Source organism: Typha latifolia, chromosome 4, assembly GCF_019914945.1.
Source record: "Typha latifolia isolate L0001 chromosome 4, TyphaL0001v2, whole genome shotgun sequence".
NCBI classification, from domain to species: domain Eukaryota; kingdom Viridiplantae; phylum Streptophyta; class Magnoliopsida; order Poales; family Typhaceae; genus Typha; species Typha latifolia.
In genome coordinates this window covers 15486218-15504854 of record NC_133089.1, presented here as the reverse complement: position 1 = coordinate 15504854, position 18637 = coordinate 15486218, and the positions used below count along the sequence as shown (strand labels likewise).

General features: G+C 35.4%; 1 protein-coding gene across 2 annotated transcripts; it reads left to right on the top strand.

Moving 5' to 3' along the window:
- Positions 1–924: 924 nt before the first annotated feature.
- LOC140785517 (alpha-glucan water dikinase 2) lies at positions 925–16994 on the top strand. 2 transcript variants are annotated; one of them, XM_073133374.1, is made up of 31 exons: positions 925–1401; positions 1509–1618; positions 1725–1803; positions 1886–1977; positions 2067–2205; positions 2375–2698; positions 2776–2886; positions 3005–3097; positions 3488–3622; positions 4885–4970; positions 5197–5331; positions 6357–6519; positions 6609–6698; positions 6771–6956; positions 7426–7488; positions 7577–7639; positions 7794–7853; positions 7932–8084; positions 8177–8260; positions 8550–8726; positions 8839–8945; positions 9075–9288; positions 9392–9495; positions 9575–9701; positions 11058–11183; positions 12517–12627; positions 13878–13976; positions 14489–14662; positions 14739–14831; positions 16271–16386; positions 16493–16994. In XM_073133374.1, exons 1-31 carry the CDS (start codon positions 1321–1323, stop codon positions 16695–16697), a joined length of 3900 nt encoding a protein of 1299 aa, XP_072989475.1. In that variant the 5' UTR covers positions 925–1320; the 3' UTR covers positions 16698–16994. The 2 variants fall into 2 exon arrangements, with proteins under 2 accessions (XP_072989475.1, XP_072989476.1); XM_073133375.1 differs by lacking the exon at positions 7794–7853.
- The last annotated feature ends 1643 nt before the right edge of the window (positions 16995–18637 follow it).

Sequence of the window (18637 nt, the reverse complement as noted above, 5' to 3'; positions counted from 1 at the left end):
AGTAAACTTAAATACTTCAACCTTGTGGTTTAGACCAAATTATAATTGTTAGATTTGTCATCCAAAATTAATAATGTTTCATTAGGACCAACATAATAAATAACAAAGGACTAAATTACTTCTCCACCTATATATCAGACTATATTTCTCTGGAGTTAATTAAGCCTTTTTATATCGCGGTTAACATTTGATTAATAGCAACAACTTGGTTTGAATCATAGTTGCTTAGGTTTGAATTATATTAGGGTCTGTTGAAATTGAGCCAAACAATGGAGAACTAAGTGGTAACTTTTTAAAAAAAAAAAAAAAAAAAACTAACATTTATGAGGTATTATTAGCTAGGAGTGTGAAAGAGCTAAATTTTAATATCAAGCTCGTCTTTGTTTAATCTTGAGATTAATTTAGTTTAAGAATGAATTCATGGAGAAATATAGCTATTACTGTGCTTCTGCTGAATAGTTCAGCAAATCTCTATGAAATACTCTACATTTATCATAAGAATATAATACTCTGTTTATTCTAAAAAAGTTAAAATAGGAATAGGTTATAATACATACTCATAATATTTAGATAATGTAGAGAAAAGATTATAGGAATAGGTTACGTTAGTAATGCTCCTTAATCATGGGCCAGAATATTTGAAGTCAAAGCCGAGTTCTATGTCATTGCCGACTTCGAGGGAAGTGGGCCTTATTTGCCTTTATTTTTTTTTTTAAAAAAATAAGAAGAAGAAAAATAACTAAAGGAGTTAATCGTAAAAGACGGGTTGTTTATCAGAAAACTATTAAAATGTAGGTTGTTTTTTTAATGCTTTCCGTCTAATGACAAAGTCGGTGATTGTTATTTTGAATTGCTGACTTCAGTTCAGTATAATAAGAGTCGGCGCTTTTTAAATAGACCAAGCGGTTGTAAGTTGCAAGTAACGGTCGGGTCATCGTCTCTTCTTCTTCTTCTTCTTCCTCCAAAACCCTCAAAACCCAAGGAAACCAAATCCTGACCCTAACTTTGAAATCCCTTTCCGACCTTTTCTTCCACCTTGATTCCATCCCCATCTCCCGATTCATCTATCTTCCAGTGTGTGTCATTATCATAGAACCGGATTCTCCAATCTCTCCAAGACATCTGATCTTTCCCCATCCATGGATTCCTCCATGGCTCATCTGTTACCTTTTCTTGTACCTCTTTTTCCCTTTTGCCAATTATGGCTGCCGAAAGAAAGAATTCGAGATTCCCGTCACGACTTTCTTATAATTCCTCGACTCCTTTAAAGAAGAGCTAAGCGTTCGTGTTCCATTTACTCTTCTCTTCTTAGTGACCGCCATGTCGTCTACAATGGGAACTAGCAATTATAGGGCACCGGATGCATACAAGTTTGAACTTGGAGAGGGAATCAAACTACAGGTATGCCGATTAGTGTATTTCTTGGTTGTGTTTATCAAGATTCAAGAAAGTCGCAAGATTTGGAGGGTTCGATGACATCTTAATTTCTGTATGTTTCTTTTGTTCAGGCTAATGTGTCTAAAGATTCAAATGGGTGTTCTTCAATTGTTGAAATCCAACTTGTAAATTGCCCTAGACCATTGGTCCTTCATTGGGGTGGCATTTATAGTGGGCAGACGTGAGAATCCTGACACCAAAAATACATTTTTGCCCAAGTATGAACTAGGTCTATCTGGTGCCTGTGCTTCTTCTTTTCTATTACTGTGTATTTTTTCTTCTTTTAGGAACTGGGTTTTTCCGGATAATAGTCCACCTGGTACCAAGATATACAAGAAAAATGCGTTGCAGACACCCTTCATAAAGGTTCTGGTTTTGTGTTGCACTTTGTCACCATTCCTGATCAATTACTTTCATTCTACTTATGTGCTGTCTAACTCAATTCCAGAGAGGAGAAATATACTCCATTTCCATCGAATTGCAGGACCCTAAGATTGTTGCCATTGAGTTTGTTTTGAAGGATGAAGGACACCAACGATGGTCAATTATCAAGATAACTTGTATCCTTAATCAGTAGCTCATATTACTGCTGCATTTTCTTTTTAATTTTCTAACTTCATTGGTTTTAGGTTTAAACTGAGCCAGGGGAACTTCCGGATTGATATTCGCAAGTTTGAGACAACTATACCAAAGGATCTAGTTGACCAGAAGGCATATTTGATGTGGGAAAGTAGAGGCAGACAAAAGAGCTCACCCCAGGAGGAGAAGGTCTGCTAGTCACCAAGAATCACTTTTATTTCCATTGCGTAGTACAAATTTTGAAGTTAGTCTTCAATGAGAAAAAGAATATTTGGTTTCTTAAAGCTGATAGGACAAGAATTAGGGATTGGAGATAGTTGTCTGTGCGCTAACAGCGGCATTCTGTATAAATATGCAGGATGATTTTGAAGCTGCTTTGAAAGAGTTGCAAAGAGAACTATCAAGGGGACTTTCCCTTGATGAAATAAGAAGGAGCCTAAAGGAAAGTCAAACAAAAAGGATCTCTAATGACAAAATGGCACCAATGCCTGCAAACACTATGTCCCCATCTGTCTATCACAAAAGACACGATGTTAGCCAGTGGCTAACCAAGAGATCTACGGGAAATGATAAGAGCAACCGCTTTCATCCATCAGCATTGCTAAGTATTGTAGAGACGACAGTTGGAGGCGAGAATATTCACCTGAGAGAGTCCTTTACCATTGGAAATAATGAATTAGTGGTTAGCATTGATGAATGTCTTGCTGGTGAGATTTTCATTTTGTCTGCGTTGTTTTAAATCTTGCTTGATCTTCACAGGTGCTTCTGAAAAATGTCAGTGGTGAATACAACATCATTGTTGCTGTCGATTTAAAAGGTACTACAGTCCTTCACTGGGGTGTCTCTAGAATGTCAGCGCTGGAATGGTTGGTAAGTTGCAATTAAGTTCTCCCATGTAGCTAAGAAAACTTTAAACATATCGCATCCAACTCAGTTTATTTAAAGGCCTTTAGGAGCTCTATAATTTTTCTTTATGGTCCTTATCTAGGCGCCCCCATCAGAGATACTACCTGAGAGTTCAAGGCTTCTTGAGGGAGCATGCCAGACTTACTTTAAAGAAAGTCAACAAGGACCATTTCAGGCAATGTGCTCTAACCTTATTGTTCTCAAGCTCTTATTATTTTTTTGAACTTCCTAGTAATTTATCATATTACAGTTAGTCAACATGACTTGAAACCATTAAAAACTTATACTGTAGGCAACTAGGCTGTAAGTGTCACTGTATAGTGTCTACAGCTTATAATGTTAACACTCAATCAAGTCTATTCAAAGAGATTGAAAGAAGTAGGTATCTAATTTTTTGTCACAAAGTTACTGCTCAATTGAGTCTGTTCAAAGAGACTGAAAGACTGCAGAGGAAAAAGAATCTAATATATGTATTCATGTTATATCCAGATTCATGAGAAAGTGGTTTCATCAGTTTTTACCTAATATTTGAGGAGTCTCCTTAACAGCCTCTTCTCTTATGCAGTATGTAGATATCAATCTCAAGGGAAGGAACTTCATGGGTGTGCAATTTGTGCTGTGGTCTGGTGGGTCTTGGTTAAAGAACAATGGCTCAAATTTCTTCATAAATTTGGAAGGAGTGGAACTGTTATGCCTGAAGGTTTTCTTTGATGCTTCTTGTAATGTACTTTTTGGTAGTTCAAGAAGGATTCGCTTGCGGTGTTTTTTTAGTTTGTATTAACTCGAAATTAAATATTTTTATTCTGATTAGTGTATTTTGTTGTCCTGCCCCATTGCTTTATGGATCCAATAAGGAGTCGTAAAGAAATATTGTATTTCTTCCTAATACTAATAACACAAACCAATATAAATCTGAAATAATAAACATTTTAATGAAAAAAACATCCTAGGATTGGTTTTTTAAACCAGAAAAGACTGAACTTTGAGTCCATATTTAGGGTTAAGTTCGCATACATTAAAATTCTAACTCTAGGACAGAAAAGTAGCTCCAAAAATAGGCTTCAAATAAGAAAATTCAGGCCTAGGTCTTATCCATTTGGACTGGACATGAACAGGTGCCTTGGATTTGTATTCAAGTTAAGATACCAAACTGATTTTCTTGGTACAGCATCAGAAAAAAAGTAGAAGAAATTAGAAAAGTGAGAAGTAGACAACATAAAAAGGGAGAGAATCAAAGAGAGTAGGGTTTCAGCAGAGAGAAGAATAGAGCTCATAGGAGAAAAGAAGGGAAAAAAGGGGACAGAGGGATATGAAGTGTACCTTATAGCCTGCAAAGCAGGAAAATTAGACTGGAAGTCGGATATCTTGTCCTGCCCTTCAATCCTTATATATGTTTGGTTAAGTTCCTACATAGTTAGGTTTATGCCAATTAAGGTAAGGTTTGATTTGTTGATATAGGACACTCCTTAGAGTCTTAGACGTCAAACATAGAAGTTTCCAAATAAGCCTCAATAAGTGATTTTCAGATCTGATTTTCTCTCCCATTTTCAACCAAACTCTTTCTTTTAAACATACTTTTTTTGTCTGGGGTAAATCCCACTATGGTTAGGATCATCTCCCAATCAATTTAGGCAAAATGTCCAGGTATCCAATTATTTTAGAAGTCCTTTCCTCAATCAGTTTATCTATTCAATCATCTAATGGTGATCTAACAGCTATCTTTATTCAATGTAGATAATGCCAAAAATATGGGTCACCCAAATTAGATTAGCTAGCACAATTACTAATTGAACCAAAAAGGTAGGCCTTGATGCCCATGTCAAGAATCAACTTTATCCATTATTTGCTAATATTGGAATTATCATCAATATTTAACCTACTATTTCGTTTGTTTGCATTTCTATAGTTGTGTTTCTAAGATCAACTTGATATCTGACATTGGCATATTGAGTTATTCCTCAGGGCGAAAATGGAACAAAATGTTGTACATGGGTTCTTCATGAAATTGCTAAGAGAGAAAAGGATGCTGAGAGGTCACTAATGCACAGGTATCTCCAAATAGTAGGATGCATTGCTGGTCCCTCTTCTCACTGCTTGGCTTTTATAATAGTACCATAGGTTTATATTATAATTATGCTTTATTCAACTGATACCTAATTCTTTACTTAAGATTTATGAATATATACCTAGAGGACTGCATCTCTTTCATGGATCCATTTGAGCATATTATGTCATGTTTTATTGAAACTAAATTGGTCATGCATGTCTATGCAGATTTAATATTGCAACAGAATTGACACTACAATGCAGAAAGGAAGGAGAAATAGGCTTGGTTGCTATATTAGTATGGTTGCGGTTCATGGCATGTAGACAACTTTGCTGGAATAAGAACTATAATGTAAAACCACGGTAGGCTTCTTTCTCTTTCCTCAAATACTTGTAGCAGTTCTATATCTCTAGGATTTAGGATAACAATTATTCATTCTCATTTAATTGTCTCATGTTGCCCATTGTTTCAAGTCAACGCCTGTGGTGCTTGGATAAAAATAGCTGACTCTGCCTTATTTGTCCTATGTGCTCTGTACTCACTTGTGCTATGCGATTATTCACATTGACTAATTAGGAAGGTAAAGACAGAAAATAGAATTTACCACTATTTTAAGGAAACTGTCAAAGCCTTCTCCCTATTGAACATTTATTGGTTCTCCAGAAAATTGTTTTATTGCTGATTATTCTGATAGCAATTTTGGTTCTTGAAAATAAACTTTTCATCATAACAGCAACCTAGTTGGGAGGACCCAAGGCAACTGATCACAGGACTCGAAATATTGCTGATTCCAGAAAAGACACCTACTTGAAACTTAACATATTGACCTAAATAATTGGAACTAAAGAGTGACCTTAAGGATGAGAATGCTACAATAAACTAATGGAGCATCACTCTAGTAACAGATATTAGCAGAAAAATAGGAAGAGCTCAGATTTTTTTCTGATTCAATCATCTTTTTAGTTTGTCTTGCAGGGTAGATGATGATTCTGCATTCTTAACAAGTGAACCCATCAGTTGCATAAAGCTATAAAGCATTCTAGTCAAATTCTGCAAGTTAAAATTAACGTAACTGCTACTACTATATAACTTTTACAATATGTTACAGCTTACTCTTACAATGATTTACTATGTTAGATTTTTTTTTCTTGTTTGAGTAGTTACTGCATATTTTCCTTGTCAGAGGGTAAGAAAAGGAAAATTTTGATTTCTGGCTGATGAACATTTTTTATTCTGAATTGAAGAGTTTGCCAAAACTCAAGTACTATATTCTTAAAGTGAGAATTCGGAAATCTTCTGGTGGAACTCAATTCAGCGAATACAAAAGGCCACGCCATATATTTTACTGAGATGTCGTCTTTAAAGCATAAATATAATTTTTCTGCAGAGAAATCAGTGCAGCTCAAGATAAGTTCACTGACGTGTTGCAAAAGATATTTATGGAGCAAATAGATGATAGAGACATTGTAAGATTAATTATGGCAACTGTAGGCTGTGGTGGACAAGGTGATCTTGGGCAGCGAATTCGAGATGAGATACTAGTTATTCAGGTATAGTTTGAGTACTTCTATGGGTAAGCTCTACCTATTTTCTTTTCCCCTTCCTTCAAGACAACTTACATGTAGGATTGGTTCATCAGAGAAATAATGACTGCAAGGGTGGTATGATGGAGGAGTGGCATCAAAAATTGCACAATAACAGTAGCCCCGATGATATTATCATATGCCAGGTAACCCTTTTGAATATTTTTTTCGAGAAACTTCTATTAATTCACACCTCATTTTTTTTTTTATCTGATTAGGCTCTCTTGAATTATGTGAGGAGTAATTTTGATATGGATGTTTACTGGAGAACATTAAATTCCAATGGATTGACAAGACAAATCTTGGCAAGTTATGACCGGCCAATCGTTACTGAACCTCATTTCAGAGATGATCTAAAAGAAAGAGTTATTCATGATCTTACAGCCTATCTAAAGACACTTAAGGTATGTTTTAAAATTCTTCCAACAGGGAACATGTATATTGGCCTTTGTGTCTCTTGAACAGCACTATACAATTATCTTATATCCAGCTAATAATTTGCCGTCTCTCCTATGGATAATTAGGTTTCAAGATAAGCAATCTGTACTCTAACACTTGAAATGTGATACAACATTCAGCTCTGCTTCACCCTTTTGCAGACTGATCGTTAATGGGAGACTCAACTTTGCTGATATTTCTACTAACATAGATTAGATTCATAAGGAAGAAAATTTTAGGACAATAAAAGATGCAAGTATGCAACCTTATGGACTTTTATGTTTTCTTGGAGTGAACTCACAATTATTTTCTCTCCTCTTGTCATTTTGCTATTCCATACCCATCTCAAGTGAAACATATGCGGCTATGTGCTTGTTTGATCTCAGGGGCAACATCTCAGAAACATTAATTCCTCTCTTTTTATCCATTGCATAGGCTGTCCATTCAGGTGCTGATCTTGGATCTTCAATTTCCACTTGCTTGGGCCACTCATCCAAGGTAACTCAAGTGGTTCTTCTTTTTCTTGTGTTTATGCAGATTTTCTGATTGCTTACAGTATCTCTTAATTCTAAATTTTTAACTACAGAATCTGGGATTCATGAACAAGGAAAAGAGCCATTCTTTTGTTTGTTTACCAAAGAAGCTAGAGGTACCAAATACTCTTCACCAGTAGTTTCTCCATGGCATAAAATATGTAGGACAATGTTGCAAATATTGCTACAAATGAATTTAAATGTTAAGTGTTTTTTTTAATTAGGAATATAACAATTCAATGAAAATAATATTTGGATTTGGTGAGGCAGGAATTATTGATCTTCATACAAGAACATGGAGGAGATAGGAATATCTGTTCTTTACTGGAGGTTGTTGAATAGGTTTTGCGTAAATATCTCTTTATGTCTCCAATGAATTTTCTACAGTTTGCACACATTTGTTTACAGAAACTACTAGAAGCACGTGGTGAAATTCGAACAATTCTTCTGGGGGCTATTGTGAGGTTGAAGGATTTTATTTACCTTGACCTTGCTCTGGATTTAGCCATTAAAACATCTGTGGAGAAGCTCTTCAACGAATTGAATAATGCATCTCTACAGGTGATACTTTCTATTATGATATCCAGAAGCACATTTTTTCTATTCATCCATGTTCTAACATTTCAGAGCTAATAAATTGACTGATTAAGCAGGAAATCATGCCCTTAATTTCTTTGATGCTTGAAAATTTATGCCTGTCAACAGTCTACAACGAAGACCTTATTTATGCTACCAAGGTAGTAATGGCTATATTTTATGATATAGATATTTTCCATGATTCCATCTATTATTTTTGTTACATTTGTACTACTAAAATTTCATACATCTGTTGCACAACATTGTAACTGGTTTGTTTCCACAGCCAGATACCTAGATATTCTTGTCACCATCGTGACTGTGGTGCATACTGCAAAATCACTTCATCTTTTTTCTGTTTATCACATTCCACTGTTTTAATGTAGAAAACTATAATCGAACTGTTTTTCTTTTTTTTGCTGATTCTTGGTGTTATTTTATTTCTTGAAGGATTGGCAATGTTCTTGCAAACTGTATAAACCTAATGATCAGCAGTGGTCCTTGCAAACCCAAGCTGTTCTTGATCGACTGCAAGTAATACTTGCTGATAAAGCTCAAGATTATCAGAGAAAGATACAACCAAGTGCCGAATATCTAGGGAATTTGCTTAGAATAGAGAAGAGTGTGGTATGTTCCAGTCTTATTCTGATATATTTTGTGACTCAGTTGATCCTGATATCATCTAGGGAAGGACTCTTTTCTTTCATTACCCTGTATAACTGAGCATTTTATATGTCAGATCACCACTTTTACAGAGGAGCTAATCAGGGCAGGGTCTGGAGCAACTCTTTCAACACTCATTACCCGTCTTAATCCAGCTCTTCGAAATATAGCAAATTTAGGAAGGTAAGAAATCTTTAAACAGCAATTTTATGACCTCTTTCTACTCTCTCTGGGCATGTTTACTATTATGATATTATCTGCTCCAGTTATGTAATGAATTTAAGAGTATGTTGATCATATTTTGTGGTGTAGTTGGCAGATTATTAGTCCAGGGGAAGTATGCGGTTTTATAGACTGTGTTAACAGGCTTATAGATGTGCAGAGCAAACTCTATAATAGACCTACAATTTTAGTATCAAATAGAGTGACTGGTGAGGAAGAGATTCCAGAAGGAGTGGTTGGTGTGTTGACACCTGATCAGCCTGATGTTCTCTCACATATTTCTATCAGAGCAAGAAACAATAAGGTATTGTACAATTAGATGCATGAACTTGGCATAGCAACATGAGACCATTGCTTAGAGTAGATATTGTTGAGTAATTATGTTGATTTAATATAGTTTCCTACAGGTGCTCTTTGCTTCCTTCTTTGATCAGAATATCCTTCAAGATCTACGACAAAAAAAGGGTAAGGAAGTCTTTATAAAATTGACCACATCAGGCTTGATCTACAGGTAATTTGCTTTGGCTATCACTGGAGCAAGCATAGACTTCACAATTAATTAAATTGAAATGCTAGTTGTTTATATGCAGTGAAGCTAAAATATCACTTTCATCTCTTTGGTCATCGAGTTCATGCTCCCGAAAAGGAGTACTTCTAAAAAATAAGACTTTTACTGGCAAGTTTGCTATCACAGCTCAGGAGTTCTGCACTGAGATGGTATGCTATGTATTTGCTTCTAAAAAGAAAATGGTAACCTAAGCTGTTTTGACCAGAATCAATTCCTGTCTTGAACCTTTTTTTTTCTATTTCATTTCTTACTAGTTACTAGAATCTTTTAGTTTCCTTTTCTCCTCTCTTTTTTTTCAAGAGAGCAAAAGTGTGTTTATGAAAATAAATCCTATGAGTAATTGTGCTTGTTCATTGTTATAATTTGTGACTTTGTGTTTGGTTGAAATTGGCCATTACGAACTGAACTTAGTAAAATTTCTCTACAACTGCCACAAGAAAACAAGGAGAAATCAACATTAAATGAGAGTAAGGTCTTTCGACGAGAAAATTGATTTACTATAATAGGATCAGATTGTGTAGACCAGCATTTATTCTATCATAGCTATTCGTCTCATGAGTGAAATTCCATTCCTGAGGAGGATTTCATATCATTCCTTATCTCAAGTTTAAATAGTTGTACTAATTGGTCTTGTTGCTTTCTTTAAAACTCTATCCTTATGTATTATGATTTAGCAAATTCAGTTTGTGTTTTTATCCTGATGTTAAATAGTTTAGTAGTAATATTAGTTCATTTAATCGGTTTAATTATTTGGGTCTTTTAACTGACTCTTTGAATCTTATCAAAGCTATATGACTTTATTTTACATTATTGTTCTATTTTTGCTATAGTCTTGCATCAGATTATGTGGTTATAGTCCTATTGTAAATAACCAAAATCCTAATTGAGCTTATTTCTATTTTACATTATTGTTTGTGCGTGCTTATCAAGCTGCCAAGATGGTTTTGGTTGCATTTTTTGTTTCGTCCAATTGAAGTTTAGTTCAGACAACTTTTTTATTTTATTACTATAGAACGGCATCAAGACACTAGTACTTAGCCTTTATCCATTACCAAGAGTATGTTTCCAACTTTTCATTACTTGGTCTCATTATTATTGGGTGCAATAAGGCAAGGCTTACTGTCATACTAAGTCATTAAGTAATTCCTTATGTATATTAATATGGTGTATTATTATGTCACCTCAAACTGAACTGAAAATACATCTATGATGTCAGTTGTCAAGAAACTTATCTCTTCTACACATACAAATGGCTATTTTTGCTACCTCAACATAAAACTTTAGAGCGTCTTCAGGAAGATTCATATGTTTAACCCCCTCGATTTAATGGTTTTGGATTTATTACTGTCCTAGAGAACTCTCTATATTTTCCATAAAGAATAAATTATTTTTCATTACAGTGGTGTGCTTGCATTTGGCTGGGAAGCTAAACAATTCTTTATGATTAACATTTTTGAAATTGTTGGATAACCAGTGGAATATTACAATTCTGTCATGAATATTAGGTTGGAGCTAAATCAATCAACATTGAGTATCTAAGAGGTAGAATTCCCCCATGGATAAAATTCCCAATATCAGTTGCCCTTCCTTTTGGAGCTTTTGAAGCTTCAATTTCTGCGGAAATAAATAAGGTAATTTCCTCACTCCAACAACAATATAATATTTACATAGTAACACTTTGGAGATTCTGCATTTTACTTCTTATTTTCTTAATTCACATAGGTTTTCTTTGTTGATTTTTTTCTCCAAAATTTCCTTGATTTTGTTGATATAATTGGATTCATATAATTTTTTAGAAGAAAAGGATCACTTCTTGTACATACTTTTGAAGAGATAGCTTTCTTGTTTAGTTTGATTTCCTTAAGCTTTATTGCAGTCAGTATTTATGAAATAATAATAGCATTTAGACATATGCTTTCACCAATTAATGTGGTCCTTTTTTGAGAAGGAAAGAAAGAAATATCTTCTCTTTTACTATCAAATAAGCTTTGATTTCCTTGTTGCAAGTACATCACATTAATTTTGAGTTCCCATCCACCTAATATGTTTAGTGACTAACCTTGTTTTCGTGTGGAGCTTCACAGTATTTCCTTATCTCAAACCTTGTTTCTTTGTGGAGCTTCATGATATTTTTCTTATCTCATTTGAAATTTTACGGCTGGAACGTTCCCAAAGTAGGCAAAGCCTGAGTCCACTAGAAGGTCCTAACTATATGCTGCACTCACTGAAATTGTAATTGCCGATTCTATTTCCTCATCCTTAGATAACCATTAAACAAATTATGCATTACTCACACCAGTAAGTCTGTAACTGTTACAAAGTTCACCTTAGGCCAACTCTGACAAACATCAGAATTCTTCTGGTCCCACCGTTCCAGTATTTGGTTATCTTTCATCTCATATGCTTCCAGATATGCTTGATGTCTAGAATATATTCTTTAACCAGATAGGTTTGCCAGTCAACAATTACAGAATAAAAAATTACCACTGGATTAGGATATCCACCTAAGTGGTTGTACAATCAAAATCAAGCTTGGGAAGTTCTCTAACTTTTCCTGACTAAGCATAAGCATGGAAAGCCTGCAATGTTGAATTTAGAAAGCATAGAAAAATAGTGGTCGTAATAATGAAATGATTTAAAAAGTTATTTCCATATGAGATGATTTCTTACATAATGAGATGAAAATCAGAAAAAAAGTCAAAAACAGTCTGCTGAATCTTATGCATATTATAGAAAGACGTACAATACAATTGAAACAAACGCTGTTCAGAAACTTGTCTAACTGCATAGATTTCATTGAGGATTCAGACTGAGTCTCACCTTTTTGAATAACATTTTGATGATATTTACTAGGCACGTTCAAAATCTTCAGATGATGTCTAGTGCAACATAGTATTTTTCTTCTGAAATCTTGAAGATCCTTTTCTTTCTTGCAATCAGGACAAATATGTTGTTTTCTTGCAGGATCTTTATAAGAAGGTCTTAGTCTTAATTGGACTCGTGAATAGTGGAGACATTTCAAAACTTCAATCAATAAAAGATTCTATATTAGAGATGAAAGTTCCCATTCAGCTGGTAATTCTATTGAGATAAATCTGCAGTATTTGATATATTTATACATTATGTTCTTGATACATTTTCCTCACTTTATGCACCAAAAATATATGCATGTGAATCAGGCTTGATTTCAAACTTTTATTTATTGGTTGTTTTAATCAGAAAAATACTCTCCCTGCAGTTTCAAAAGCTGAATCTTGTTTAATGTGAAGATTGTCCTTTTCTCGTCGACTCCTATTTTTTAGATTTACTATCTACTAAATCCTCTACCGTTAGATATGCACCTATTGCTAGTTATACACCATAAGTATTTTTATAGAAAGAAGTCTATATCCTTCATATCTGTTTTCAGGATATTCTTTTCCTTGATTTTTCAACTTGCTCTGTAGCAGATTTATTAATTTAATAAATTCTAAATATTGATCACATATGCACTCGCATATGCGTCCAATGTCTGAATATCACCGTAAGCATCCAATCACCGCATAGGCGCATACTATGGCCACCTCATAATACATTGTAATTTAAACATGGAAACGGATTGGGCTGCCAATACTCAATCCGTTTGGGGTTGGGATTAGTCATGTCGGCCAATCCTGCCCGAGATAGGTACAGGTAAGAGAGAGGGAAAGAGAGAGAGAAAGAGAGAGATAGGGGAAGAGAGGGGGGAAAGAGAGAGCTTGTGGGTTGCGACAAGAGGGAGAGGAAAGAAGAGGTAGAGGGGAAGAGGAGGGAGAGAGAGACGTGAAGAAAAAATAAAAAATAAAAACTATGCTGGGCTGCGAATAAGAGGTAGAGTGAAGAAGAGAGAATGAGAGAGGGGGGAAGAGAAGGGGAGAGAGAAGAAATGGAGGAAAAAAATCATGCTTGGGAGTTGGGTTGTGGAAGAGTGAAAAGAGAATATGATAGATAGAGAAAGAAGAAATGGAGAAAAAAATAAAAAAATCATGCTTGAGAGTAGGACTGCAGCAGTAAGAGGGAGAGGGAAGAAGAGAGACCGAGAGAGAAAAAGTTGGAACAAGAAATATGCATGATTTTTTTCCTCTCCCTCTGATCATGTCGATACATGTTAATATTGGAAATATGCATCTTTTCGGGTGACTCAATTTGTTCTAATGACAGTAACTAATTAGACTTATCAAGGAATTGAGATGGAAATCCGATTATGACAGATTTTCATGCTTAAACATTTTCTGGATATGTTCCAAGTGAAACTTAAGATAGTGCATATCTAGTTATTATTGATAATTTGCTAACTTCTATTATAGCTGAATGAGCTTAAATACAAGATGAAAAGCTCAAAGCTGTCCTGGCCTGGTGACGAGGGTGAAGGAAGGTGGAATCAAGCATGGCAAGCAATAAAAAAGGTCTCTTCAAAAGCATCATTTTTTACTAGAATATTATCTTGATATCATATTTGTATGTAAGGGTTGAATGTCAAGACTTCCCATCATTATTTATATCCTTTTAGTGTTGAACTTTTGGCACTAATATACTTATATGGCTTTGGTCAAATAGCTGCTCACAATAAAGTTTTTAGCCCTTTATTTCTTCTTAATAATTGATTAATCACAAAGAAAACTATATGCCACATATAGGCATATGTTATTTATTCTTTAAAAGCATATTCTTCCATGTTTTCCTTGGTCATGTTCTCATTTCATGGTAGTCTCTTACTCTCTTTAATGGAACTATGGAGGTAGCCTAGGAGCTTCAGATATTAGTGTGTATAAAGTATAGAAATGATCAATTCCCATATAAATGTAGCTAAACAAAAAGAGTATAAGTGTGTAGTAGATCATCATGGTGGAAGATTTGACAAACTAATATATTTTTATAAACTTGATGTTTAGTTGGTGATTAACCTGATACTTTTCAGGTGTGGGCTTCAAAATGGAATGAAAGAGCTTATATCAGCTGCAGAAAAGCTAAACTGAATCATGATGATCTCTGTATGGCCGTGTTGGTTCAAGAAGTTATTGGTGCTGACTATGCTTTTGTTAGCCACACAAGGAATCCCTTGTCAGGAAACTCCTCTGAGATTTATACAGAGGTAAGCATTAAGTGCAACATGCCAAATCATATCTTAGAACAGCAGTTTATTATGTATCCTTTTGTTGAAAAATCAGGTTGTGAAGGGGCTGGGAGAAACTCTAGTTGGTGCCTATCCAGGACGAGCAATGAGCTTTATCACCAAAAAGTCTGCACTAGGATCTCCTATTGTAAGGCATCTATAGTACATCAAACTTAATGCTCTAACAGCCTAACAATTATAGTTTTAGTCGTTGCTTATCTTGCTTTGAGAAATGCATGGTTTGAAAATCATGCAATGCTCAGTGATAACGTAATGTAATTGAGGTTCATTAAGAAGCATCATTGTAGTTACTGTACTCTTAACATTGTAGATAGTCAATTCTTAATCTGTTTCCATAGGCTAACCGTTAGTAGCATTTTTAACTGGAACTTGGAACAAGCTACTGATATTGAAGTTAAAGGATCCTACAGACCTGTAAATCTCAGAGAATTGCATGTAATGCCCATAATTTTTTTCCTAGGCTGATGATGAGAACCTTCTTAAGATTATACCGAACAAGCATATTACCAGGTGACATTTTATTCCTAGAACTTTAATCCCCTCTGGTGAGATTGTAACTTCTCAAAAATTGATGTGATAAATGTAAAACAATTTTTAACTGTGATGATGAAGGAACAAAGACAGGAGATAACAAAGACAGGAGATTCTCTACATAGTAAACCATCTTAACTTTACCGCCAGTTCCATTTCTTGGACTTACAGGATATTACACAGAAATATGAGGATGAATTAAACAAGATTGTGAAATAAAAAATAATTACTTTGACAAGACCATACTAGAAGAAAATTGAACTTAAGGACATCAATCATGCCAAATAACCATGCAAAGGAGAGGTATTAACACATCTCATATGTGGATGGGATGTAAAATGGACAGTTAAATAGATGCGTCCAGTTGCTTGGGATGCGCAGGCTCAGTCCAGCATTCGTGAAGTCCAAAATTTGGAAATATAGAAAAATAGAACATCTAGAAGTATAGAGGATTGTGGGCTCATACTCTAAAATAAAGTTGGAATAGTATGTATTGCATGCGCGTGTTAGACTCATATGTACACTTAAACTATGCTAAAGTAGCATTATCAGCTGTTTGTTAGGCAACAGTTTTGTGTAGAAGTGTCTCTCTACCACATGGCTCAAATGATAAATCGCTGCAATAGTTAATGGCCCGATATATTTTTGATAAATTGCTGGAGTAAGTAGAGTATATGTTATGCTGTTGGATCTTACTAAAATTCAGAATAAAGAATTCTAGCAAGCTGGTAGAAAAGAGAACTTATTTTGATGTTTATCCCCCATAATAGAGGGAAGAAAATTGCTTCTTGTGGGGTGCCAGAGATATTTTGGTAGACCAAATTCATCAGCATAATGCATTTGCATCCAAGCATTCATTAAAAGAACTTTTTTTTCAGTGTAATATTCCATAAACACTTTTTTGTCAACAGTAAAGCAGATTCCATCTGGCACTATTTAACACTTCAAAGTTTTCATGTCACTTCTATTACATACATCAATAACCTCTTCAAATAATTCTATGTTATCTCACTCTAATAGAAGCTTTTCTTCCAGATAATTAGTTATCCAAGCAAAAACATAGGGATGTACATCAAGAAGTCCCTTATATTCAGATCCGACTCTAATGGGGAAGATTTGAAAGGATATGCAGGAGCAGGACTTTATGACAGGTTTGTTATCTTTTTACATGTATATTCTGTCAATTTTTCTGTATTCTATGTATGTCTTCAGACTTCTCCATTAACATCTCGAGTTCCTCGTTGTAATGCATGGCAGCGAAACCATGGATGATATGGAGCTGGTAGTCCTGGACTACTCGAGAGACCGTCTTATCCATGACAAAGGTTTCCAGCAGTCAGTATTTCAGAGGATTGCAGAAGCTGGAAAGATCATCGAAGGTATTTATGGTTCTGCACAAGATATAGAGGGCGTAGTGAAGGATGGGGAGATTTATGTAGTTCAAACAAGGCCTCAAGTGTAGATTTGCATAGAGACAGAGAGCTATGGGTGGAAGATTGGAAATTGAGCAACGTAAACAAAGTGTCAACGAGGACGAAAATAAACTGATCTATGCACTACCTGAAATTATTAGTTTTTTTTGCTCAGACATATCTCTCTGCTGGAAAAAAAAGAGTCAACATAAGTATGCTGTCCAATGTAATAATTCAACCCAAAACATCTGATGATGTTGTATTATGTTATTTATTCAGATCTTCATCTGTAAAACTCGACATAGTATTGCTAACGAGATAATACTTAAAATAATTTGAATGACTCATATTATGTAACTGTTTCTTTGTTCAAATCCCAACAAGAATTGATTTAATTGCAATGTCATTAAGGTTTTATTTCTCTTTAAAAATCTTCTACATCGAGTAATTAATTTTGCCCCCCACTTTATCAGATTTCTTTAGAAAAAAGCCTTCTTCTTTATACTTTTCAACTTTGATACAAGTGGTTGGGAATATATTTCAATCTTGGATGTGATTTTTTTGTTAAAAAAATCTTTCATGTCAGGAGTGAAAGAAGAATATTAGAATATAGAATATAGAATATAAAATATAAAACTATAGTTATCGGTACGTTAAAACCTGGTTGGCTCGGGATCAGTTAATTGGTTGTTATTACAAAATCGATTTGCTTCATTACTAACCTCTTCCCACGTACAATGTATCTACTCACGTTCACACACGTCACATCAGACACGCCTCTCTAAAATCTTCCCTGATCCAAGGCGATATCTTTGGAAATGCCTCCTAAGTCGCCTTGTCTCCCTCCTCCATTTCCAACGCTTGCTTCTCTCCCTCTACATCTCTCTCTAAAGCCGCAATCGTTTTGCTATGCCAAGCACACGTACTCCTCGCGTGGATAGATAACGTTATCTTGCCAAGTGATCTCCTGGGAATGGAGTAGAAACAGGGGAGGGAAGAGACAAGGCAGTGCCTTTTCGCCATGCTTCGATGGTTTCGCTTCGTACCTCGGTTGTGTTTCAAGAATTTGAGGTTTTGGTTGAATGGGATTTGTTGTGGGGGCAAGGCCCACATACAGATTTGTCTTGGATTCTCGTTTGGCTTCTTCGCTCTTCTCTGGGGCTCTTGCATTGCGAAGGAGTGCGATTTCGGACTTAGTTTCCTCCCTTGTATGTCTGTTTACAATCTGTTTGTGTTTTTGCCTCTGTTGTTTTTGGGTTTCAAAGTGTGGTCTCTTGCCCAGAAATGTCGTGAGCTTGAGGGGCTTCTTTCGCAATTGAGCAAGGTACCGATCAATCGACTTAGTGGGTTGTCTATGAATGGTGTTCCTTGTGCTTCCTGTGGTTCCAAGATTCCATCTTGGCAGGTTTGCCAATGTGGAAGTTTGAAGGGAAACTTGGAGCGTTCATGTAAATTAGGAACTAGAAATTACATCAGTATGGTAAGGTGGAAAGAATTTCTGCATGAATTTGGAGAAAAAGAAGGAGATAGAGAGACAGAGGAAGACGAAGAGTCTGATGAAGATGAGGAAGATTACATAATGTTACTGAGAAAGAAGATTAAAAAGGAGAGAAGGCTCCGCGAAGCAGCTTTCATAGAGGTAGAGAAAGAAAGAAAAGCATCTTCTTCTGCTGCTGATGAGGCGATGGCGAAGATACTAACTCTTCAAAGTGAGAAAGCATTGATAGAAAGAGAGGCTCGTCAGTATCGCGAAATCGCCGAGCAGAAGCAGTTGTATGACCAGCAAGTTATTGAGTCTTTACAATGGTTTCTATTGAGATTTGAAGCAGAGAGGAGACAACCAGAGAGTCTATTCAAGTTATCTGAAACAAGTGTCCAGAATGGTCTATCTATTTAACTATTCTTGTGCTTCCACTCAAATTAAGAACCAGTGATGGGCTACCAAGTTTTCAGTGCTGGATCCTGTTAAGAAATCTGTAAGTATGCAGCA

Bases quoted from the DNA above. Each gene is read 5' to 3' on its own strand.
- LOC140785517 (XM_073133374.1), top strand. From the start codon at position 1,321: ATGTCGTCTACAATGGGAACTAGCAATTATAGGGCACCGGATGCATAC. The intron at 6,520-6,608 runs GTATAGTTTGAG...TTGGTTCATCAG, and splicing joins ATGAGATACTAGTTATTCAG to AGAAATAATGACTGCAAGGG. The intron at 6,957-7,425 runs GTATGTTTTAAA...TCCATTGCATAG, and splicing joins CCTATCTAAAGACACTTAAG to GCTGTCCATTCAGGTGCTGA.